Here is a 26,484-nt window from a genome sequence, read left to right as displayed (position 1 = left end):
GTGCATTACAAAGTTAATACGTTATTTATGGCCTGGAGTAAAACAGAGTTTCAGAATAAAATTAGGAACAGTAATATCCAAACAAAAGCTCCCATTTTGCTTATGAAGTACACTGAAGGGCCAGGCACAGTGGCTCATGCCTGTAATCCCAACACTTTGGGAGGGCGAGGCAAGAGGATCACTTGAGTTAAGGAGATCAAAACCAGCCTGGGCAATATAGTGAGACTTAGTCTCTACAAAAAAAAAAAATTTTAATTAGCTGAGCATAGTGGCATGTGCTGTAGTCCCAGCTACCTAGGAAGCTGAGGTGGGAAGATCATTTGAGCCCAGGAGATAAGAGGCTGCAGTAAGTCGTAATCATGCCCATGTACTTCACGCTGTGTAACAGAGCGAGGCCCTGTCTCAAAAAAAATTAAAGTACATTTAAGGATTATTCCGCTGAAGATGTAATTTAAGAGTTCCCTGGATGAACTAGAGAAGAAAAAGACTACCAACAGCTGGCAAGTAATTAGTGTTATGCATTTAATAACCTTAATCAGTAATAATTAATAATTCTCAAAATTTTATAGTGGGGGCCAGGCATGGTGGCTCATGCCTGTAATCCCAGCACTTTGGGAGGCCAAGCCGGGTGGGTCACTTGAGGTCAAGAATTTTAGACCATCCTGGCCAACATGGTGAAACCTCGTCTCTACTAAAAATGCAAAAATTAGCCAGGCATGGTGGCAGGCACCTGTAATCCCAGCTACTCAGGAGGCTGAGGCAGGAGAATCACTTGAACCCAGGAGACAGAGGTTGCAGTGAGACAAGATCACGCAACTGCACTCTAGGCTGAGAAAAAGAACAAGACTTCCAAAAAGAAAGGAAAGAAAGAGAAGAGAAGAGGAGAGAGAAGAGAAAAAAGAAAAGGAAAAAATTCCATACTGGGATTAAAAAAAACACACACACAAAACTTTTAAATTTTGCCTTTTGTACCATCAGAAACAGTATTTTCTTCCCAAATCAAAATAAAATAAATATGATCAGAGCCTAGGAGGAAAAATCTAAGCTGAATACAGGCCTAACCTTTTTTTTTTTTTTTTTTTTTTTTTTTGGAGACAGGGTGTCGCTCTGGTGCCCAGGCACTATTTCAGTTCACTGCAATCTCCGCCTCCCACGTTCAAGTGATTCTCATGCCTCAGCCTCTCAAAAAGCTGGGATTACAGGCACAAGCCATCACGCCCAGCTAATTTTCATATTTTTAGTAGAGACGGGGTTTTATCATGTTGGCCAGGCTGGTCTCAAACTTCCAACCTCAAGTGATCCACCCACCTCACCCTCCCAAAGGGCTGGGATTACAGTCGTGAGCCACTGCATCTGACCCAGGTCTATTTTTAAAATAAACATGGTTTCAAAGTGGGTTTCCTTCTTTTAAAAAAAATTCAGTATATTTGAGTCATAAAACACTGCTGTTGATTAAATGAAGTTTGTTTTCAGATGCAGTTTTTAAATTATAATCTCATTAATTTAACTAAATGTATAAAGCTCAGTCTTTTGTTATAATTTTCCATTTTCATGTAAGTTTAATTATCTGTATCTTTTTTCCTAGTTTTTCTAAGGCTGATGTTATTTCTTATAAATCAGTGAGATATACAGTAAAGTAATGCTTTTCTAAGAATGTTTACTAGAAAATTTACATAGTTCTTCCTGGGGAAAAAAAAAGGGCAGAGGATTTCAGATTAGATAAAAAAGTATGACCTATGCTCCATTCAGTAGGACATATACTAAAATTGGAACAATACAGACAAGATTAGCCTGGCCCCTTGACAAGGTTAAAACAAAAAAATAAACAAAACAAAACAAAAAACCTGCATGACCCAACTATGTAGTCTATAAAATGTGTACTTACAATGTGAAGACACAGGTTAAAGAAATAATTTTAAAAAATCATGGACCAGTCAGGATGGCTCCCACCTGTAATCCCAACACTTTGGGAACCCGAGGTGAGAGGACTGCTTGAGCCCAAGAGTTTGAGATCAACCTGAGCAACAAAGTGAGACTCCATCTCTGTAACAATAATTTTAAAAAATACAACCATGCAGGAGCCCGGCACTGTGACACACATTTGTAGTGCCAGCTATTCAGGAGGCTGAAGCAGGAGGATCTTCTGAGCCCAAGAGATTGAGGCTGCAATCATCCCTATAAATAGCCACTGCACTCCAGTCTGGGCAACATAGTGAGACCCCAGTCTCTAAATAAACAAAAATAAACATTTCCTAATGGTAAAAGAATAAATTCATCAGCATGCTAAATGTCAACATCCAACAAACCAACTTTAACATACACAAAGTAAAAACTGATAGATCTAAACAGAAATACATCCATAGTCATGGTTGGAGATTTTAATTCCTCTCTTAGTAACTGACAGAACTAGATACCACCACACCCAACAACTGCAGAATACACATTAACTTCAAGTACACCAGAAACACAAACCAAGATGGAAATATGCTAAATTTCATTTTTTAACATGCTAAATTTTAAAATAAATCAATATATTTTAAAAATATTAAATTACAAATTATATCAACATACACAATAAAATTAGGTTAGGAAACAAAAAGACATTTAGGCCCAGCACAGTGGCTCATGTCTGTAATCTCAGCACTCTGGGAAGCCAAGGCAGGCAGATCACTTGAGCCCAGAAGGTCAAGACCAGCCTGTGCAACGTAGCAAAACCTCATCTCTACAAAAAAAAAAAAAAAAATTAGCTGGACTTGGTGGCACACACCTATAGTCCCAGCTACTTAGGAGGATAAGGTGGGAGGATGGTTTGTGGCAAGAAGGCAAAGGTTGCAGTGAGCCAAGGTCACACCATGGCACTCCAGTCTGGGAAACAGAGCCAGGCTCTGTCTCAAAAAATAAAAAAAAAAGTATGTCCCAGATGCTTAGAAATTAAGCAACCAACTTTTAAATAACTGAAAAGTAAAGGAAGAAATCAAAGGGGAAACTAGAAAATATTTTTAATTGAATAGTAACAACATCGGGCCAGGCACAGTGGCTCATGCCTACAATACCAGCACTTCGGGAGTCCGAGGCAGGAGGATCTGCCTTGAGCTCAGGAGTTTTTTTTTTTGTTTTTTTTTTTTTTTGAGACAGAGTCTTGCTCTGTCACCTATGCTGGAGTGCAGTAATGCAATTTCGGCTCACTGCAATCTCTCCCTCCCAGGTTCAAGCAATTCTCTTGCCTCAGCCTCCCGAGTAGCTAGGACTACAAGAGCTTGCCACCACACCTGACTAATTTTTATATTTTAGTAGAAGCGGGGTTTCATCATGTTGGCCAGGCTGGTCTTGGACTCCTGACCTCAAGTGACCCACTCACCACAGCCTCCCAAAGTGCTGGGATTACAGGCATGAGTCACCATGCCTGGCCAAGCTCAGAAGTCAGAAACTTGCCTGAGCAACCTGGTGAAAACTCATCTGTACAAAAAAATGCAAAAGTTAGCTGAGCATAGTGGTGCACACCTACAGTCCCAAATTCTTGGGAGGCTAAGGCAGGAGGATTGCTTGAGCCTGGGAGGTGGAGTTTGCAGTCAGCCAAGATCATGCCATTGCACTCCAGCCTGGGCAACAGAGCAAGACTGTCTCAAAAAAAAAAAAAAAAAAGAAAAAATCAAAATTTGTGGGACACAGCTCTAGTGATGCTTAAAAGGAAATGTACAGGCTGGGCACGGTGGCTCATGACTGTAATCCCAGCACTCTGGGAGGCCGAGGTCGGCGTATCATGAGGTCAGGAGATGGAGACCATCCTGGCTAACACGGTGAAACCCCATCTCTACTAAAAGTACAAAAAAATTAGCCGGGCGTGGTGGTGGGCGCCTGTAGTTCCAGCTACTTGGGAGGCTGAGGCAGGAGAATGGCATGAACCTAGGAGGCAGAGCTTGCAGTGAGCTGAGATCCGCCACTGCACTCCAGCCTGGGTGACAGAGCGAGGCTCCATCTCAAAAAAAAAAAGGAAATGTACAGCTGTAAATGTCTACTTTAGAAAAGAAGGCTTTAAAATCAATGCTTTAAGTGTTCATCTTAAGAAGCTAGAAAAACAAAGTAAATGGAAGTGCTGAACAGTAAATTTACAAAAAGTAAATGGAAGTGCTAAACAGTAAAAAAAAATCAATAACAACACACAAACAACTGGAAACTTAAAACTGACATTAAGAAAAGTTGGTTCAGGCCGGGTGCCGTGGCTTAAGCCTGTAATTCCAGCACTTTGGGAGGCCGAGACAGGCAGATCACGAGGTCAGGAGATCCAGACCATCCTGGTTAACACGGTGAAACTCCATCTCTACTAAAAAATACAAAAAAACTAGCCGGGCGAGGTGGCGGGCGCCTGTAGTCACAGCTACTTCGGAGGCTGAGGCAGGAGAATGGCGTAAACCCGGGAGGCGGAGCTTGCAGTGAGCTGAGATCCGGCCACTGCACTCCAGCCCGGGCGACAGAGCGAGACTCCGTCTCAAAAAAAAAAAAGAAAAGTTGGTTCGTTAAGGAGGCTGGGAGAAGTGGCTCACACCTGTCATTCCAGAACTTTGGGAGGCCAAAGCAGGCAGATCACTTGAGCCCAGGAGTTCCAAACCAGCCTGAGCAACATGGCAAAACCGAGTCTCTCCAAAAAATACAAAAAATTAGCTGGGCATTGTGGCACACGCCTGTAGTCCCAGCTACTCAGGAGGCTGAGGTGGGAGGATCACTCAAGCCCAGGAGGTTGAGGCTGTAGTGAGCCACGATAGCGCCACTGCACTCCAGCCTGGGTGACAGAGTGAGACCCTGTCTCCAAAAAAAAAAAAAAAAAAACAGAGAGAGAAAAAATACAAATTATCAATGAAAGAGTAAATTTATAAAATAAACCCTTCCTCCAAAGAAAACTACAGAATCAAATAGTTTCACAGGTAAATTCTATCAAATGTTAAAGACAAAATAATACTAATCTTCAACAAATTACTTCAGAAAATAGAAGAGGGAGCACTTTCCAGCTCAATTTCTGTGACCAGTATAAGCCTCATATCAAAATAGGGCAGACTTTGTAAAGGAAAATTACAAATCAGTATCCCTAATGAACAAAGTGGCAAAAATATTCTCAAGAAAATGTAGCAAAATAGAGCAACACAGAAAAATACACTATGACCAAATGGAGCTTATACAGGAATATAACATTAGTCCAATATTTGAAAATCAATGTAATGTAATTCAGTAGCTTCAAATAGTCTAGTCTCATTTTTGAGATGGAAATACAGTCTAGTCTCATTTTTGAGATGGAGTCTTACTCCCATTGCGCAGACTGGAGTGCAGTGGCGCAATCTCGGCTCACGGCAACCTCCACCTCCAGGGTTCAGGCGATTCTCCTTCCTCAGCCTCCTGAGTAGCTGGGATCACAGGTATGCGCCACCATGCCGGGCTAATTTTTGTATTTTTAGTAGAGATGGGATTTCACCATGTTGGCCTGGCTGGTCTTGGACTCCTGACCTCAGGTGATCCACCTGCCTCGGCCTCCCAAAGTGCTAGGATTACGGGTGTGAGCCACCATGTCTGGCCTACTCTCACTTTTCTACACTTTACCCAACGACCTGCTAGAGCCGTAGTAACCTTTCAGGAAAAGAATCTACATGATTTTTGAGACAAATAGCCCAGTGACAAATTTATAATTAATTACTCAGATCAGCAGAGAGCTCCAATTGTAGACAATTTCTAGCCTTCACAGAATTTTAACATTTTGTTCTTTTATCAAAGATCAACATCAGAAAATGAACGTAAAGAATATAAACAGTTCCTCATCTCTTGCAGAAATACAAGACTATTTCATTACACTGTACAATGCCCCTTATGTAATGTCTCCAGACAATCCATGCCTAATTTAGTTCTAGAGGAAAAAACATACCATCCTAATGGTTCCTTTTATTAATGTAATGAACATGACATGGATGAGAAACAAAGGAAAAAGCCCATGATTGGGTAAAGATCTCACTATCAATTGAGAATGCATTATGGCAACATAGTGTGATGACACTCAAATGCGCTTAAACCCAGAAAACTTATATAAATAGTTTCTCAAGCAAAAAAACTAAAAAACAGAGACAGCTCATCCTCTGGGGCATATAATAGCTGTAACTGACATCACTATTGTTATTAGTGCCACTGGTTGTCCCAGAGTTAAGGGGGCCTAGGAAAGCAGTGGATCAGAAAATGAGAACTGTGTAAACTCAAGATTCTCTTTAAGCTTTCCTAGGAAATTCTGAAATACATTTTGTGTTCAAAAAGCTACCCTTGGCCAGGCATAATGGCTCACGCCTATAATTCCAGCACTTGGTGGGAGGCCGAGGCAGGTGAATCACCAGAGGTCAAGAGTTCGAAACCAGGCTGACCAACATGGTGAAACTCCCTCTACGAAAAATATAAAAATTAGCTGGGCATGGCAGTGTGCGCCTGTAATCCCAGCTACTAGGGAGGCTGAGGTAGGAGAATCACTTGAATTTAGGAGGCAGAGGTTGCAGTGAGCCAAGATTACACCACTGCACTCCAGCCTGGGCAACAGAGCGAGACTCCATCTCAAAAAAAAAAAAGCTACCCTTAACCAAGGTACTCTGGTACATTTATCTTCTTTTCATTATGTAACTCTTCTATATCTTAGTTGCAGTGCGTTTTTATTGGTACTGCCTCAAATTCATTTTAGAAATGAATTAGATATAAATAAGAAAATATGAAACTAACATAGAGAAGATTGTACCCAAATAAGAATTCATAAATATTACTTTTCAATCAATAAAGAGGGATAAATGTAACAAAAACATCATAATAGTTTAGAAAAAAAAAAAAAAAAAAAAGATGGGCTGGGAGCAGAGGTTCTCGCCTGTAATCCTAGCACTTTGGGAGGCCAAGATGGGGGGATTACCTGAGCTCAGGAGTTCGAGAGCAGTCTGGGCAACATGGTGAAACCCCGTCTCTACTAAAACACAAAAAAAATCAACCAGGCATAGTGGCAAGCGCCTGTAATACCAGCTACGTGACACGCTGAGGCACGAGAATTGCTTGAACCCGGAGGCAGAGGTTGCAGTGAGCTGAGATTGTGCCATCGCACTCCTGAGCAACAAAGTGAAACTCTGTCTCAATGGGAAAAAAAAAAAGATGAACTGAGATTTAAACCAAAGGTAAACAAATAATACTACTAACATTTGTGATGTTCGGTCTCTTTCCAATCAACAAATGTGATGGGTTTACTTTACCTTAATTTCTATCCTTGCTCTGTGAGGAAAAAGTTGTCCGATCATAGAAAAGTCAGTTCCTACCATGCTGATGGCTAAAAAAAACATATCTGTTTCTGTGAAAATAAAAGATTTAGAATGACTGAAAATTAATCCTATCAATATTTCAGAGAAAAGAAATCTTACAAAATTTGACAGTACTTAATTTTACTAGAAAGATCCCCATGGAATACCTAAAAACACCTTATTATAAATAAAAACTTTTCAGTATAAGAAATCATAGGCTGGGCATGGTGGCTCACGCCTGCAATCCCAGAACTCTGGGAGGCCAAGGCGGGCAGATCATTTGAGGACAAGAGTTAGAGATCAGGGCCAGTCGCAGTGGCTCATGCCTGTAATCGCAGCACTTTGGGAGGCTGAGGCGGGTGGGTCACCTGAGGTCGGGAGTTTGAGACCAGCCTGACCAACATAGAGAAACCCCATCTCTACTAAAAATACAAAATTAGCCAGGCATGGTGGCACATGACTGTAATCCCAGCTACGTGGGAGGCTGAGGCAGGAGAATCGCTTGAACTCGGGAGGCGGAGATCGCGGTGAGCCAAGATCGCGCCATTGCACCCTAACCTGGGCAACGAAAGTGAAACTCCATCTCAAAAAAAAAAAAAAAAAAAGAGTTCAAGACCAGCCAGGCCAACATGGTGAAACCCCGTCTCTGCCAAAAATTAAAAAAAAATGAGCCGGGCATGGTGGCATGCACCTGTAATCCCAGCTACTGGGGAGGCTGAGGCAGAAGAATAGCTTGAACCTGGGAGATGGAGGTTACAGTGAGCTGAGATGGCACCACTGCACTCCAGCCTGGGCGAAAAGAGCAAGACTCCACCTCAAAAAAAAAAAAAAAAAAGAAAGAAAGAAAAAGAAATCATACAAAAGCAGCTGGATTTTTTTTTTAAGACATTCATTCTGCCTAGCTGATTTTATTCGAAGTACTCTGAAGAAAACTATGAGTCATAGTCAGGATAGGGTTACACTACGTAAGCAACTAAGATGTGCTAAGCAGTATATAAAGAAAGTAGCTAGAAAAATACAAAAGAGGCCAGGCATGGTGGCTCATGCTTGTAAATACCAGCACTTTGGGAGGCCAAGGCGGGCAGATCAGTTGAGGTCAGGAGTTCCAGACCATCCTGGCCAACATGGTGAAATCCCGTCTCTACTAAAAACACAGAAATTAGCTGGGCATGGTGACATATGCCTGTAATCCTAGCTACTCGGGAGGCTGAGGAAGGAGAATCACTTGAACCTGGGAGGTAGAGGTTGCAGTGAGCCAAGATCGCAGCACTGCACTCCAGCCTGGGTGACAGAGTGAGACTCTGTCTCAAAAAAAGAAACCATTAACAGAAGTTACACCTCAGGAGAATAGGAACAGGGAAGTGAAAGATGGGAAGTATAGAATCTTTTTACTCTATATTCTGCTGTTTGAATTTTTCCCCAAAACTACTGTTTTTAAAATAAAAATAGTAAGTGCCAACATGCAACAGATTTTTAACAGCATAATATTTATCTATAGAAACTTCATTATACAGTATTATCTGAGGTAGAACATTATTCACATTAGAAATATTGTATTGTTGGCCAGGCACAGTGGCTTATGCCTGTAATCCCAGCACTTTGGGAGGCTGAGGCAGGCGGATTACCTGAGGTCAGGAGTTCAAGACCAGCCTGGCCAACATGGTGAAACCCCATCTCTACCAAAAACACAAAAATGAGCTGGGCATGGTGGCAGGCACCTGTAATCCCAGCTGCTCAAGAGGCTGAGGCAGAAGAATCGCTCGAACCCAGGAGGCAGAGGTTGCAGTGAGCCGAGATCGCGCCACTGCACTCCAGCCTGGGTGACAAAAGCAAAACTCCATCTCAAAAAACAAAAAAAAGGAAATATTGTATTGTTAATTTTGACTTAAATGGTATTTGTTGTACAGAGATTTGACAGAGAGGAACATTCCAGCCAAAATGACTATAACGTTAACTCTTAAAAAATATTTCCCTAAGCAGAACAGTGACTAAAAGAAACTTAACAAAAAAAAAAAAAAGAAAGAACAGATTCTGGGCAGGGCACAATGGCTCACATCTGTAATCTCAACACTTTGGGAGGCAAAGGCACGAGGATCGCTTGAGCCCAGGCATTGGAGGCCAGACTGGGCAACATATTGAGACCTCATTTCTTCAAAAAATCCAAAAAACAGGTCAGGTGCGGTGGCTCCTGCCTGTAATCCCAGCACTTTGGGAGGCCAAGGCGGGCAGATCACCTGAGGTCAGGAGTTTGAGACCAGCCTGACCAGCATGGTAAAACCCCATCTCTACTAAAAGTACAAAAATTAGCTGGGGTTGGTGGCAGGTGCCTGTAATCCCAGCTATTTGGGAAGCTGAGGCAGGAGAATCACTTGAACCCAGGAAGCAAAGGTTGCAGTGAGTCGAGATCGCACCATTGCACTCCAGCCTGGGCAAAAAGAGGGTAACTCCATCTCAAAAAAAAAAAAAAAAATTCCAAAAAATTAGCTGGGTATGGTGGCACATGCCTGTAGTGCCAGCTGCTCTGGAAGGCTGAGGCAGGAAGATCACATGAGCCCAGGAGTTCCAGGCTGCAGTTAGCTATGATTGCTTCACTGCACTCCAGCCTCCGCAATCATCAAGACCCTATCTCTACTTTCTAATTTTTTAATTTTTTTGTAGAGATGAGGTCTTGCTTTGTTGCTCAAGTTGGTCTCAAACTCCTGACCTCAAGTGATCCTCCTGCCTCAACCTCCCAAAGTGCAGGAATTACAGGTGTAAGCCACTGCACCTGGCTGAGACCCAGCTGCTATAAAAAATAAAATTTTTTTAAAGATTTGTAAGATAAAGTCAGAGATACCATTCCATGGAGGGCATAAGATAGAGGTGTCAATAATAAAATTAGCTAGAATAAAATGGCAGTCTGCATTTTATTTACTTAGGGGAGAACTGATTTAATTCCGAAACAGTCACTTCATTTCAAATAAAGAACTTACACATTTTTAAATGAAAATTAGTTACCTTTGTTTGACCATGGCTTAGAGTAATAATTTTTCCTAAAGCTGGAGTATGTAGTTGTAGAACCGCGCTCAAATATGGGGTCATTTTCTTCAACAACACAAGGGCCTTTCGTTCTTAAAACTTCTACAGTTAAACTGAAATAAATACATTTTTAAATAGAGCTATACTAAAAACAAGGAAACAAATAGTAAATGAGATGTAAATAGTTATATTTTGAGGTTTAGCATGGCAATCATATCAAAAGTATAATATTATTTATGTGAAATATGGGTATTTTCCAAGCATCTGCTAAGTTTTACCTAAAATGTGATTCCAAGAGAGTAGAAAGAAGTGTCAACTCATTTTCAAACTCCATAACAGCAATATATTTAAAAAATATCTTTGGGCTACGTATTATAAAAAGATATTTGTATTATTGATTTCTACATGTCTTTGATATTCAATATGTATTACTGTGCTGGAATCAATGGAAATTTTGAAAAACATAAGCACTTTATATTTTACATTCCTGCAGACAAAGCAGTTAAACATGCTCTAACTATTAAATGACCAGTAAAATCATCATTACAAACTAATGGAAAACAGCACACAAAAACAACTATTATTAGCAGTATTACATTTATGTTTAATTATACAATGTAAATGCTGTAAAATTATTTTTCACTAGCTAAACATTCAAAGACCTTCCATTGCTCTATTTATTTACTTACTAATTTATCACCTTTAAAAAAAAATACCCTTAAAACAACTAAATTCCACGATGCTCAATGTGAGAAATTTAATGTTATAACAAATTAAACCAGAAGAATTATACCGCACCGTAACAAAAATCATAAAATACGTTAAACCTACATTTCACTGTATATCCATCAGTTATCACCCCACATCAGGATATGTTAAAAATATGAGAACCTGAATATTGACTTCAAGACTGAGTCAATCAGGATATGTTAAAAATATGAGAACCTGAATATTGACTTCAAGACTGTGTCAATCTTAGAAATTTATCCTCAGTGGAAGACAGCATATGATTAGTTCAACAGCCTGACTCAATGACCAGTAAAGATGATAAAACAATGGTGTTAGGTTAATAGGAGATAGGGCATCTTCTCATACAAAACAGTTATTAAAATTTATAAATTAATCTAACCCACTTTTCCATTTACAATATTCATTATGCAAATATAAACGTCAAGGTCTAAGTGACAAAGGCCGATATAGAAAGAGGACCTCTTTCACTAGACAAAGCATGTTTGTTCTCATATAACTACAATCTCACTTTCTCTCTTTTTTAAATACCTTTCTTCATCCAAAATAATAGAGCCATCTTCTGCCACTTTTACTCGAGGAACCAGTAATGGCCCATCATCTGTCTCTTCTTCCATTTCATTATCTTCAGCATTAGCAGTACTCTTACCTTCTTGCCTACCAGATATAAAGATAAGTTAATTCACAAAGGCATAAAAGTAGTCCCTGAATAGTATAAAACTTAAAATAAATGATTACAAACTCAACCTTCTAGCTATTTCCAACTTTTCCTATAATCCAAATGAAAACAGTATGTGTTGTTAAGGACACAATTAGAGGATTTTCTCAAGTTTTATCTCAACTCCTGGCCTCAAGTGATCTTCCTGCCTTGGCCTCCAAAAGTGCTAGGATTACAAGCCTGAACTACCATGTCCTGCTTGTTTCTCTTCATTTTAAAAGAGAGTAAAGACTTCTTGGGCCAGGCGTGGTGGCTCATGCCTGTAATCCCAGCACTTTGGGAGGCCAAGGCAGGTGGATCACGAGGTCAAGAGATGGAGACCATCCTGATCAACATAGTGAAACCCCATCTCTACTAAAAATACAAAAATTAGCTGGGCATGGTGGTGCACACCTGTAGTCCCAGCTGCTCGGGAGGCTGAGGCAGCAGAATCACTTGAACCCAGGAGGCAGAGGCTGCAGTGAACCGAGATCGCGCCACTGCACTCAAGCCTGGCGACAGAGCGAGACTCCACCTCAAAAAAAAAAAAAAAAAAAAAAAATTTAGCCAAGCATGGTGGCACACACCTGTACTCCCGGCTACTCAGGAGGCTGAGGCAGGAGGATCACTTGAGCCCAGGAGGTCAAGACTGCAGTGAGCTGTGTTCACATCACTGCACTCCAGCCTGGGTGACACAGCAATACCCTGTCTCAAAAATTAAATTAAAATTTTAAAATTACCAAAACAAAAGTCTAACCAAATGTAATTTTTTTTTAAGAGACAAAGTCTTGCTCTGTCACCCAGGCTGGAATGTAGTGGCATGATCATAGCTCACTACAGCCTTGAACGTGTGGGCTCGAGTGATCCTCCCACCTCAGCCTCCTGAATAACCAGGACTACATGTACACACCACCATGCACAGCTTATTTTTACATTTTTTGTAGAGATAAAATGTCACTATGATGCCCAGGCTGGTCTCAACCCCTGGCTTTGGGCAATCCTCCCATCTTGGTTCCGCAAAGTGCTGAGATTACAGGAGTGAGCCACTGTGCCCGACCCCAGTCAAATGTAATTCGACTATAACAGGAAGCACCATTTGATCTCATTTAAAAAATGTAGCAACAGAATATATTCAAAAATAAAATAAAATACTTACTCTCTTGTCTGGACTGGAGTCGATGACTTTTCAGTTTTCTTTTCTTGTTCCAGTGAAGAACTATTGAACATAAATAACAATACCTTTAATAAATTATTAATCTATATCCTCTCAATTCTATCTGTAGGCAGAAGAAAATTATTCTAACTTCTAATTTTTAAAGATATGCCATAGCATTTTGTTAATGACGGTGCAATCCAACAACCGATTTTTCAGTCAAAAGCTTGTCATCACGTACAAATAATTTGTTAGGTCCTAAGTAGAGAATACTCTTTTTTTTTTTTTAAATACAACAATAGGGTCTTGCTGTGTCACTCAGGCTGAAGTGCAGTGGTGTGATCTCAGCTCCACGTAACCTCTACTTCTTGAGCGCAAGCAATCCTCCCACCTCAGCCTCCCAAGTAGCTGGGACTATAGGTGCGTGCCACCACACAGGGCTAATTTTTGTCTTTTAATTTTTTGTAGAGACAAGGTTTCACCATATCGCCCAGGCTGGTCTCAAACTCCAGGGATCATGCCATCCTCCCACCTTAGCTTCCCAAAACACTGGGATTACAGATATGAGCCACCACGCCCAGCAGAGAATGTTCTTATCCTCTAACTCCCCAGTGAAAGGAGGCTCCCAATCCCAAGGCATGAAGCCGCTTAGGTGACTTGTCTTCAACTCCTAGATGTTAAACAATTCAAAACCTAGGTTTCTGGCCCTTTCTTCAACAGGGCCAAAGACCTGGTGAATCTGAAAAAGGACTATGCTAAGGAACTGTCCCTACTCCTACCTCTACCTGCTAAACCATCAACAATACAACAATGAGAATTATAAACCTTCTGCCTCAGAAACCCCAGGCTAACTTTAATAAAGAAACTTTGTTCTTGGAGGATTTATTAATCACACTACTACTGTCTTTATTAGAAGGCAGGGCATAAAACTTCGATCACTCCTTTAGATCAGTTTATAGTATGTTAAAAATAGAAACTGCAATCCTTTCAAACTTTTTTTTTTTTTTAAATGAGACAGAGTCTCGCTGTCTCCCAGGCTGGAGTGCAGTGGTGCAATCTTGGCTCACTGCCACCTTGAACTCCCAGGTTCAAGTGATCCTCCCACCTCAGCCTCCTCCTATGCGCCACAATGCCCAGCTAATTTTTGTATTTTTTGTAGAGATGGGGTCTCACTATGTTGTCCAGGCTGGTCTCAAACTCCTGGGCTCAAGTGATCCTCTCGCCTTGGCCTCCCAAAATGCTGTGATTACAGGGGTGAGCCACCTCACCCGGCCAAAATTGCAATCTTGACTACAGAAAAGTGGCTTAGTTGGTTTTACTATGCCTTGGTAATTAATATAACAAAGAAAAAAAATTTTTTTTTAAACAGGATCTCGCTCTATCACCCAGACTGCACCCAGAATGCAGTGACATGAACATTGTTCACTGTAGCCTCAAATGCCAGGGCTCAAGCAGTCCTCCTGCCTCAGCCTCCCAAACAGCTGGAACTACAGGCACATGCCACCATGCCTGGCTAATTTTTGTATTTTTTGCAGAGATAGGGTTTCACCATGTTGCCCCGGCTGGTCTCAAACTCCAGGACTAAAGCGGCGCACCTGCCTTGGTCTCCTAAAGTGCTGGGATTACAGGCATGAGCCACTGGGCCCAGCGAGGAAATTTAACTTTAATCTCAGAAATAAAGGGCATAATTAAACATCCCCAGAAAGCAATTACTTGAAATACAGCTACTTTTGGTTATGAAATTATATTTAAAAGGACATATGTGTTCCAAATTTTGTCAACATGCTTTTGGAAAACAAAAAACTGTACTATAAAAGTGATATTTATATAACTACATACCCAAAGAAAGTAAAACAGAAGGCCAGGCATGGTGGCTCACGCCTGTAATCTCAGCACTTTGGGAGGCCGAAGTGGGTGGATCACCCGAGGTAAGGAGTTTGAAACCAGGCAAGCCAACATGGCGAAACCCAGTCTCTACTAAAAATATAAAAATTAGCCAGATGTGGTGGTGAGCATCTGTAATCCCAGCTACTCAGGAATCTGAGGCAGCAGAATCACTTGAACCTGCGAGGCAGAGGATGCAGTGAGCCAAGATTGCACCACTGCACTCCAGCCTGGGTGACGGAGCAAGACTCTACCTCAAAAAAAAAAAAAAAAAAAAAAAAGAGATAGTAAAGCAGAAATAAATTTTACTTACGTCATTGGATTGTTATCTGGTAGATAATATATGAAGTCTCTCATAGTCATTTTTGAACGATCTGGTGGCCTCTGACTTTCATTTATAGCAAATTTGTTTTTCCATTGTTTCTGTATACATAAACACACACAGATCCACTTTTATAAATATTAAAGAATTTCAGACGTACTATATGCAAATATACAGTCCACTGTTGCATTCACTATAAGTGCTCTAATATTAGTCTCACCCCAGTTATGTAATTTTGTAGATGGAATATTGAAAAGTTGTAGCACATTACCCTTAATAGTTTTTAGTTTTTATTTATCTACTTTTGAGATGGGGTCTTGCTGTGTTGTCCAGGCTAGAGTGCAGTGATGCAATCATAGCTCACTGTAGCCTTGAACTCCTGAGCTCAAGCAATCCTCCCACCTCAGCCTCCCAAGTAGCTGGGACTACAGATGCTTGCCACAACACCTGGCTAATTTTGTGGGGGTTTTTTTGTTTTGTTTTGTTTTGGTAGAGATGGAGTCTCCCTCCGTTGCCAAGGCTGGTCTCAAATTCCTGGGCTCAAGGGATCCTCCTGCCTCAGCCTCCTAAAGCACTGGGATTACAGGAGTGAACCACACACCCAGGCAGCATTTAGATTTTAACAACTAAAGTGACTAGGACTAGATAAAAGCTCAATGTGGCCAGGCACAGTGGCTTATGCCTATAATCCCAGCACTTTGGGAGGCTGAGGCAGGAGGATCGCTTGAGCTCAGGAGTTACCAGCCTGGGCAACATAATGAGACCCTATCTCTACAAAGAAATACAAAAAAAATTAGCTGGATGTAGTGGCATATGCCTATAGCCACAGCTACTTGGGAGGCTGAGGTGGAAGGACCACTTGAGCCTGGGAGGTTGAAGTTGCAGTGAACTGTAATCATACTAGCACACTCCATCCTGGGTGTGCTTGTCTCAAAACTAAATAAATAATAAAAGAATAAAACTAATAAAGCTCAATGTATAAAATGCTTACTGATGCCTTCTAACTAAACATCTTAATAGCTCACTGAGAATTTATGCTTACACAGCTTTTTTTTTACCCTGTAGTGAACTGAAATTCAGTGTATTTTGTAAAATTCTTGAAGCAAATGTTTAATCTTTAATTCCCCAAAATAAATACGCAAGTAAGCAGTTTCTGTAAAATATAGAACTTTTTTTTAATCCCCCACCCCCAATTCCCAACCCATAAAACATTTTTAGAAGCTTACTCTTTTTTTTTTTTTTTTTTTTTTGAGACATAGCCTTGCTCTGTCACCCAGGTTGGAGTGCAGCAGTACAATTTTGGCTTACTGCAACCTCTGCTGCCCAGGTTCAAGCAATTCTCATAAGGCTTACATTTTAGAAGACATAAATTCAAAGCTTGTTTTCTCCTGTGTAAAACAGTGATATCTACTTCACACAGTTGATATAATTACATAACATAATAGACATAAAGCACCAAGCAAAATGCCTTCCCTTAATTTAAAAAAAACTAAATAAAAGAGGCATTTTATAATTCATAACAGGAGCTGACACTGGTTGGGCACTTACTATTTTCAAGACACAGTTTTTCTGTTTGATTTTTTTTGAGACAGAGTCTCACTCTGTCACTCATGCTGGAGTGCAATGGCGCAATCTTGGCTCACTGCAACCTCTGCCTCCCGGGTTCAAGTGATTCTCCTGTCTCAGCCTCCTGAGTAGCTGAGATTACAGGCGTGCACCACCATGACCAGATAGTTTTTGTATTTTTAGTAGAGACAGCGTTTCACCATGTTGGCCAGGCTGGTCTTGAACTCCTGACCTCAGGTCATCAGCCCACCATAGCCTCCCAAAGTGCTGGGATTACAGGCATAAGCCACCACACCAGGCCCATTTTAAGTGTGTTTTACACGTATTGACTCATTTAATCTTCACAACCCTCCAATGAGATAGACAGAGGTTGAGCATCTCTTATCTGAAATACTTGAGACCAGAAATGATACACATTTTGGAATTCTTCACATTTTTGAATATTTGCAGAAGACATACTGGCTAAGCATCTCTAACCTGAAAATCTGAAATCCAATATGCTCCAATGAGCATTTCCTTGGAGCATCACTTTGGCACTCAAAACATTTTGGACTTTGGAGCATTCTCAATTTCAGGGATGCTCAACCTGAACTATTATTGGTCTTATTTTACAGATGAGGAAATAGAGTAATTAAATTACTCAAGGTCACATAGCTAGTAAAGAAATGAAGCTCGGCCGGGCGCGGTGGCTCAAGCCTGTAATCCCAGCACTTTGGGAGGCCGAGACGGGCGGATCACGAGGTCAGGAGATCGAGACCATCCTGGCTAACACGGTGAAACCTCGTCTCTATTAAGAAATACAAAAAACTAGCCGGGCGAGGTGGCGGGCGCCTGTAGTCCCAGCTACTCGGGAGGCTGAGGCCGGAGAATGGCGTGAACCCGGGAGGCGGAGCTTGCAGTGAGCTGAGATCCGGCCACTGCACTCCAGCCTGGGCGACAGAGCGAGACTCCGTCTCAAAAAAAAAAAAAAAAAAAAAAAAAAGAAATGAAGCTGAGGTTCAATCCTTAAGTATGTAACTCCAGGGCCAGCACACTCTACTGCTGTTACCTGCCCTTCTAGAAAAGAAATCAATCCTCAAGATTAAAAAGAACATGGACTCTACTATATGCATACCACAAATTTTTCCCACTTGTAATTTTCCATATTGTCAATTTAGAAAACATTACCAATTCATTCTGCTCAACTACATTTGTCTTTTTTTTTTTTTGGAGACCGTTTCACTCTATCACCCAGGCTGGAGTACAGAGGCACAATCTCGGCTCACTGCAACTTCCACCTCCCAGGTTCAAGCAATTCTCATGCCTCAGCCTCCCCAGTAGTTAGGATTACAGATGCGTGCCACCAGGCCCAGCTAATTTTTGTATTTTTAGTAGAGATAGGGTTTTTTTTTTTTTTTTTTTTTTTGAGACGGAGTCTCGCTCTGTCGCCCGGGCTGGAGTGCAGTGGCCGGATCTCAGCTCACTGCAAGCTCCGCCTCCCGGGTTCACGCCATTCTCCTGCCTCAGCCTCCCGAGTAGCTGGGACTACAGGCGCCCGCCACCTCGCCCAGCTAATTTTTTTTTTTATTTTTTAGTAGAGACGGGGTTTCACCGTGTTAGCCAGGATGGTCTCGATCTCCTGACCTCGTGATCCGCCCGTCTCGGCCTCCCAAAGTGCTGGGATTACAGGCTTGAGCCACCGCGCCCGGCCTGAGATAGGGTTTTGCCATGTTGGCCAGGTTGGTCTTGAACTCCTCACCTCAAGTGATCTGCCCGCCTAGTGCTCCCAAAGTGCTGAAATTACAGGCATGAGCCACCAAGCCCAGCATATGCTTGCCTTAATTCAAATAAATACATCGCTTGTCACTTGGATATCTTTATATGAAAAATCTGACTGAAGGTTTATTTTATAAATATGTTTGTGTATGTATATCTATGTGTATGTGTATGAAACTTATTTGTGACCTTTACTAAAAACAGTGAAAACATAAATAAATAATGTAAAAATTACTATCAGTGAAAAATGTAATTTAAGTCCATGGTGTATCAATCAATCCATTAACAAGAAGGGATGTTCTATTGACTAAGGGATGTTATGCGGTTTTGTTCCCCCATCAAAATGCTACAAATGCTTTTCTTCCCAATGATTCCTTACTAACATAAACAGAAGGCAACACCAAAATCCTGATTCTCCTCCCTTACCTTCTCTTTTCTCAATTCTTCTTTTAACATTTCCCTCAGTTTCTGGGCTTTGTATATTCGGTATCTGTCTGAGCACGGCTGTTTCTCTTTTGTTGAAGTGGCAGTTGGCTGTGCAGCCTCTTGATTAACTGTAGATAAGGGATGAGATTCTGAAGGAACACTGACACTAGCCTTAACCAGACTAGAAGTACTTGATATTCGCTTTCTTCTCTGTGAAACAGTAGGGGAAGATCTACTGGATTCTTCAACATCATTGTCACTACCAGTCTTTTCAGAACTGTTGAAATTAAAAAAGAAAAAAAGAGGGCACCATGAATCTTCTGTTATACATGCTAGTTTTAAAACTTAGTCTGGTGAAAATCCAAAACCGCAATCTCGTAATTTAAAAAAAATTAATAACTTGAGATGTATGATAATTATGACAGGTTACAAAAAAATTTCTTTAGTAAATCTTTTAAATATATATAAATTCTAATAGACTCTTAATCTTTTCCAAACATAAAGTCCCTAGGCACATTAGAACACATAATTATAGGCTTAGTTCCCTCAAAACAAATAACCAAGTTACAGAACAAAGCTTAATCAACCTAATTTGAATTACTAAGTAAAAAAGTAATAATTTATAATTAAATTAATTTATATATAAAAATAAAAAAATTTTAATTCACTCTGACATTTTAAACTGGTCTAAACTACCGGCATTTTACTTATCAACCAGAGGTCAAATCAAATATGCAAAACTTCAAACCTCTGAAATACCTATATTGCAGAGTTTGAAGAAAAACATTTAGTTACAGTAGCCAAACCCAGTTCCCTTTGAGGCAGAAATCATTTATCTTTTGTCAAGTACAACGCTACTTATACAGCCATCAGAATAAACTCTTCAGTCAAAAAAAGTACTGAGTCACCCCAAATTGCATATTAGATATGGTACACCTCAGATATAAATATTTCAGGAATGGTCTATCAGGAATGGTCTATAAATGCAACTTAAGTCAAGAAAAGAGGTAGTATAAGTCAATAATTAAAAAGTCTACTTTTTTCATATTTTACAATTACTTATAAAAAATTAGAAAATGCCTTAACTTACAGAATAACCTTTCCAGGAAGACTTCAATTTAAATTCGTATCTTAGCTGTTATGACAATGTGATACATGCATTATCTGCATTTCACTCAATAATGTTGAGTGCATAATGACAGAATATACATCCTATAGATTTTTACAACTAGCAAAGACCCACAAAAAATTTATAAAAAGAGGCCGGGCACGGTGGCTCACGCCTGTAACCCTAGCACTTTTGGCTGAGGCGAGTGGATCACTTGAGGTCAAGAGTTTTGAGTACAGCCTGGCCAACATGGTAATTATCTTCTCCTTTAAAAAATAAATACTTTATATTTTGAAAGACAAAAACACTTCCCTGCAAAGCACTCCAGAAGGATGAAAACTATGGTGACCTAAACTCTCAAATGAATAGTGTGGCTATTCTTCACTTCAGGACTGCCATACCCCGATTCTTCCCACCACCACTTCGAAGACATGGTCTCCTCTCGGAGAATCTACAGCCCGTGACAAAATCCACATAAGCCACACCCTGCAGGTCACACAACCAAACTGCAGTTTGGAGTGGTTTCATCAAGCCTCAACTGAAAGGCTTACTGCAAACGACAGCGGACTCCTATGATAAAATTCATTTGCTCAGTTTCCAGGTGACAGGCCCGGAAAGGCGGGGCAAATGAAAATTCTTCCCTCTGCAAGCTCTTACCTGCTCCTAGGAGCCTTTTCTTGGGGCTCCGCTCCACCGAAATCGACTGCGGGTACATCTGTGGGCTCCGCTGGCTTGGAAGCAGAGTCCGTGGCAGGCTCCGGCGGCCTGGGAGACTCCTGTCCACGCTGGGGATTGGGAGCTGTGGAGCCCCTGGCGCCTACACTAGGCCTGACATTCGGCTTCACGCTAAGGCGTGCCCTGCGGAACATGGCGGAGGCAGGGGGCCCGGGGAGGCAGCCTTGACGGCCGCTCACAGCCCCGAGCCCCGGCGGCTGCCCGAAAAGGGGATTAGGAACTACGCCCTCCCCACAAAGCCACACTACCAGCCCAGGGGGCAGCTACCGCAGTTTCACTCCGCCGCCGCCGCCGCCTCCTCCTCTCTCCTGCCGCCGCCGCTTTTTCATGACCCTGCCACACACTGATGGCTAAATTTCACCCTCCTCCCAGCTCCCCCGCCCTCACAGGGCGCCGGAACTGATTGCGCCATCAGCCAGCGCCGCAGAATGACGTCAGACGCACAGCACTGGGAGCCATGGTAACTACCAAGCTACTGAGACTGGGTTACCTGCGGACCAGAAATTGAGATGCAGAGATATTTGCTCTTTCTTCTCCAGAAGTCCTTAGGAGTAGTTGAAAAGAGGAAAAGAAGAAAGTCGACTTCTCAGCTCAAACCTTTACTGGAAGTATTAAAATCGCTGACCGATTTTGTTTTTAGAAGGTCATGAAGGGTTTAGAAATTCTAAATTGAGTAGACATAGATTAAATGCTGGTGTGAAGAAACTGATAATAGTTACCTCCCAGGAGAGGAATGGGTTTCTGGAAAACACATCGTGGTAGGAAGACTATTTACCGTACGCTCTTGTGTACTTTTTTGTTTTTTTCCTTTGAGACAGGATCTTGCTCTGTCCCCTAGGCAGGAGTGGTACAGTAGCGCGATCTTGGCTCACTGCAGCCTCCACCTCTCGGGCTCAGGCGATTCTCCCGTCTCAGCCTCCCAAGTTGCTGGGACCACAGGCGCGCGCCACCAGAAACGGCTAATTTTTTTTTTTTTTTATTTTTTGTATATTTACTGGAGATGGGGTTCATCATGTTGCCCAAGCTGATCTTGAACTCCTGGGCTCAAGCGATCCACCCGATTTGGCCTCCCAAACTGCTGGGATTACAGACGTGAGCCACCACGCCCAACCTCCTTGTGTACCTTTTTTTTTTTTTTTTTTTTTTTTTTTGAGATGGAGGAGTCTCGCTCTGTCTCCCAGGCTGGAGTGCAGTGGCGCGATCTCCGCTCACTGCAAGCTCCGTCGCCTCCCGGGTTCACGCCATTCTCCTGCCTCAGCCTCCCGAGAAGCTGGGACTACAGGCGCCCACCACCACGCCCGGCTAATTTTTCTGTATTTTTAATAGAGACGGGGTTTCACCGTGTTCGCCAGGGTGGTCTCAATCTCCTGACCTTGTGATCCGCATGCCTCAGCCTCCCAAAGTGCTGGGATTACAGACATGAGCCACCGCGCCCAGCCCTTTGTGTACTTTTTAATATGAATGTATCACCCGAGATCTTGCCACTGTACTCCAGCCTGTTTAAAAATCATTGTAGTTGAAACTTTGTAAATTATTGTGAGTATTCTTAATCTGCTTCAGGAGGTAGCAGTAAACAAGACGTTCTGGATTTGGGAGGAGAAAATACAAAAAAGAAATGAACAAGATATTTTTTAAATGTATCAGGCCAGGCATGGTGGTTTATGCCTGTAATCCCAGCACTTCAGGAGGCTAAAGCAAGGCAGATTGCTTGAGGTCAGGAGTTCGAGACCAGCCTGGCCAACGTGGTCTCTACTAAAAATACAAAAATGAGCCAGGCCTGGTGGTGCAAGCCTGTAATCCCAGCTATGGGAGGCTGAGACAGGAGAATCGCTTGAACCCTGGAGGTGGAGGCTGCCGGAGCCAAGATGGCACCACTGCACTCCAGCCTGGGCGACAGAATGAATGAGAATGTCTTAAATGAATTAATTAATTACAATAAAATAAAATGTATCAAATGTCGTGAAAGAAATTTAAGGGTTGAACGCTGGGCATGGCGGGGCACGCCTATAATCCCAGCTACTGAGGAGGCTGAAGTGGGAGGATCTCTTGAGTCCAGATCAACCTGCTCAAAATATTGAGACCCCTAAAACAAATTACCCACATGTGGTGGCTGTGATGGCTGCCACCTCTAGCCCCAGCCACCCGGAAGGCTGAGGCAGGAGGTCCAGGCTGCAGTGAGCTATGATAGTGCCACAGCCCTCCAGCCTGGGTGACAGAGAAAACCTCGTCTCTAAAACAAAAATGTAATAATAAGAAGAAAAAAAAAGGCCGGGCGCGGTGGCTCAAGCCTGTAATCCCAGCACTTTGGGAGGCCGAGACGGGTAGATCACAAGGTCAGGAGATCGAGACCATCCTGGCTAACACAGTGAAACCCTGTCTCTACTAAAAAATGCAAAAAACTAGCCAGGCGAGGTGGTGGGCGCCTGTAGTCCCAGCTATTTGGGAGGCTGAGGCAGGAGAATGGCATGAACCCAGGAGGCGGAGCTTGCAGTGAGCTGAGATCCCGCCACTGCACTCCAGCCTGGGTGACAGAGTGAGACTCTGTCTCAAAAAAAAAAAAAAAAAGAAAAAAAGAAAAAAATGTACGGGACAATGTGATAGAAATTAATGGGAGGGAGGCTGGCAGTAGAGTGGCTAGGGAAGTCCTCTATGATGAGAGGAAAAATAGCCAGAGCTGAGGTTGGCCTTGGAGGTATTGGGCCAACGTTTGAACCAGTGATACAAATCCCCTGACTCATGGGAACACAAAGGTGTGACTTTCTTCTTGGAAGGAAAAGAAAATCCTACAAGAATACGGTAATACATTAATAACAAAATGTCAAGGAATAAAATCCTGAACTGACTGAAGAAATAGATCACCTAAAGGGAGAACAAAAAAGAGGCAAGTGCTTTTGAGAGTAGGAAGGCAAGACTGAAAGCAGAGAAGAGAAAAGATATGTCTCTAAGACTATGAAAAAAATGAAGGTCTGGAGGCCAGGCACAGCTTGTGCCTGTAATCCCAGCACTTTGGGAGGCTGAGGCGGGCGAATCACTTGAGCCCAGGAGTTCAAGACCAGCCTAGCCAACATGGTGAAAACCCATCTCTACCAAAAATACAAAAATTAGCTGAGCATGGTGGCTTGCACCTGTAATGCCAGCTACTCAGGAGGCTGAGGTTGGAGGATTGCTTGAGCCCAGGAGGCAGAAGTTGCAGTGAGCCAAGATCACACTACTGCACTCCAGCCTGGGTGACAAAGTGAGACCCTGTCTCAAAAAAAAAAAAAAAAAGAGAGAGAGAGAGGAAGAATGGAAGGGAAGGGAAGGTCTGTGGATTCTGTGGGCTCCCTGCAATACTCTGGAAAAGGAACGGGATCTCAGTTTTATCTAAAGAAGCTCAAGAATTCGAGAGAATCCCCCGCTACAGATGCCTCAGGAATCTTGGAGGACTACACAGCTTTGAACAGCATATTCTGATACAAACCGAAGACATAGGGCCTTTCCCCAGATGGGCTTCTGTTCCACTTAAGAAACTAGGGCATTCTCCCAAGTTTTTACAGGTCAGAAAGTAAATAGTGACTAAGATTCAATTTCCCACCAGTAAAGGGATGGGATCAGAATCAGATTAAGTTTTATTATTAAATATAAAGCCATAAGACATTTGTTACACAAGTTTGTGGAATAAATTCTCAGTGGCATCATAGTAATTTTTTAAATCTCTACTTTTCTCTGGGAGACATACCCAACACGTTTTGTGTACATGGGGTATATCATGTGTAGCCCTACGACTTAAAAACTGCAAAATTTTTCAGCTGCAAATAAAAATGTTCAGTGACATTAAATTGAGAGAACATACAAAAACAACTCTACCACCTACCGGCCGGGTGTGGTGGCTCGCGCCTGTAATCCCAGCACTTTGGGAGGTTGAGGCAGGCGGATCACGAGGTCAGGAGATCAAGACCATCCTGGCTAACACGGTGAAACCCCGTCTCTACTAAAAAAAAATTAGCCAGGCGTGGTGGCGGGCATCTGTAGTCCCAGCTACCGGGAGGCTGAGGCAGCAGAATGGCGTGAACCCAGAAGGCGGAGCTTGCAGTGAGCTGAGATTGCGCCACTGCACTCCAGCCTGGGTGACAAAGCGAGACTCCATCTAAAAAACAAAACAAAACAAGCAAACAAAAAACCAACTCTACCACTTACCTTCCAATCCCACCCCATTCCCTCTTTAGATGATCTTATCTCTAAAGATCTAGTAACCCTAGCTACTGGGAGGCTGAGGCACAAGAATTGCCTGAACCGGGGAGGCTGAGGCTGCAGTGTGCCAAGACTGCACCAGTGTACTCCAGTCTGGGCAACAGAGTGAGACACTGTCTCCAAAACAAAACAAAACACGGTGCTAGAAAGTCAATCTTTTCCTTTCAAGTTACTTCACTCAGTGGAAACAGATGTTAGCAGTATTAAGGAAGAAAGGTGGGGTGTGGGGATAGGATAGTGATGTGTGCCAGGCTCTCTGAATTTGAAGGAATAATGACAGTAAGAGCTAACATATTGAGTGCTACCATATGTTGGGGACCTAGTACTTCACATACATTAATTCAGTTAATGAAGGAGGTACATGCCTCCCCATTTTACAGATAAGAAAGCTTTAACATAATGAAATAGTGTCCAAGTTGGCATAGCTACTAATTAGTAGAGATGGACTTTCAACCCAGACAGTTCATCTCCAGAGCTCCTCAGTCTTTACTTTCTCCACCTTCTCTAAAATAGACGATTGTATGAGGTAATAATTGAAGTTTGGTCGCATCTCCTTGAGGATTCGTTATCCTTGTTACTAATGCTTTCCTACTGTATAAATATCAGATCTTCCAAAAATAAAACTTTTTAAGGCCGGGCGCGGTGGCTCAAGCCTGTAATCCCAGCACTTTGGGAGGCCGAGACGGGCGGATCACGAGGTAGGGAGATCGAGACCATCCTGGCTAACACGGTGAAACCCCGTCTCTACTAAAAAAATACAAAAAACTAGCCGGGCGAGGTGGCGGGCGCCTGTAGTCCCAGCTACTTGGGAGGCTGAGGCAGGAGAATGGCGTGAACCCGGGAGGCGGAGCTTGCAGTGAGCTGAGATCCGGCCACTGCACTCCAGCCTGGGCGACAGAGCGAGACTCCGTCTCAAAAAAAAAAAAAAAAAAGTTTTTAAAATATAGGGCAATGTGGGGTATCCAAATCATCTCAGTTTGTAACAATGTTATCTTTTGTTTTTATTCTTGTGTATGTGTGACAATGACAGAGGTGAACAATGTAATTATATGCCACATGAGCCATAGAAGCATCTCTACACGTGTTTCTACCAATGACGGATGGTCCACAGCTTTCATGTAGGTTCCGAGGTTATTCTGGGCTATTCTGAATGGTGGTTAAGACTGCACTCCCTGCCATCCTCTCCCCACCAAACAACCTAAGCACAGAGTCAGTAGCCTAAAACTAGTAAAGCACTGTGGATCGTGACAAGGGCACTGGGATAAACTGGAAAATAAATAGGCTTTAGAGTCCGTCTTAAATTTTATTCTCATAACAATTCCTACTCGGTTAAGTCTGTCTCTTCTGCAAAATGAAAACAATGAAGCCTACCTTGCAGGGTTGTGTTTAGAATGAGGAAGGAAAATATGTAAAGGGTAAGCAGTGCCTTTTGCAGAGTTACCCTCAATCTGTTCAGTTCCCATCCACCACTCTCCGCCTCCGCAAGGGGATGAATGAAAGCTAATGTTCTTTGCCAAAAAGTAATATATTGTAGAGTTTATTGTCATTTCC

The 26,484-nt window shown here is 42.3% G+C and overlaps 1 protein-coding gene and 1 pseudogene across 1 annotated transcript in view; one reads left to right on the top strand and one right to left on the bottom strand.

Moving 5' to 3' along the window:
- Positions 1 to 21,104, bottom strand: part of BDP1 (B double prime 1, subunit of RNA polymerase III transcription initiation factor IIIB) — a 115,432-nt gene extending 94,328 nt beyond the window's left edge. The window contains exons 1-7 of the mRNA XM_025388922.1: positions 20,626 to 21,104; positions 18,861 to 19,137; positions 15,105 to 15,214; positions 12,911 to 12,970; positions 11,589 to 11,714; positions 10,290 to 10,423; positions 7,248 to 7,342 (exon numbers count right to left, since the gene is read on the bottom strand). Of these exons, the coding sequence (XP_025244707.1) occupies positions 7,248 to 7,342; positions 10,290 to 10,423; positions 11,589 to 11,714; positions 12,911 to 12,970; positions 15,105 to 15,214; positions 18,861 to 19,137; positions 20,626 to 20,837 (1,014 nt within the window). The 5' untranslated portion in view covers positions 20,838 to 21,104. The remainder of the gene's footprint in view (positions 1 to 7,247; positions 7,343 to 10,289; positions 10,424 to 11,588; positions 11,715 to 12,910; positions 12,971 to 15,104; positions 15,215 to 18,860; positions 19,138 to 20,625) is intronic.
- On the top strand, positions 1,740 to 1,825 carry LOC112627225 (annotated as a pseudogene).
- Positions 21,105 to 26,484: the final 5,380 nt, after the last annotated feature.

Source organism: Theropithecus gelada, chromosome 6 (assembly GCF_003255815.1).
Source record: "Theropithecus gelada isolate Dixy chromosome 6, Tgel_1.0, whole genome shotgun sequence".
Taxonomy (NCBI): domain Eukaryota; kingdom Metazoa; phylum Chordata; class Mammalia; order Primates; family Cercopithecidae; genus Theropithecus; species Theropithecus gelada.
Note: the sequence above shows the minus strand (reverse complement) of the source record. Positions and strands in the feature narration are given on the sequence as shown.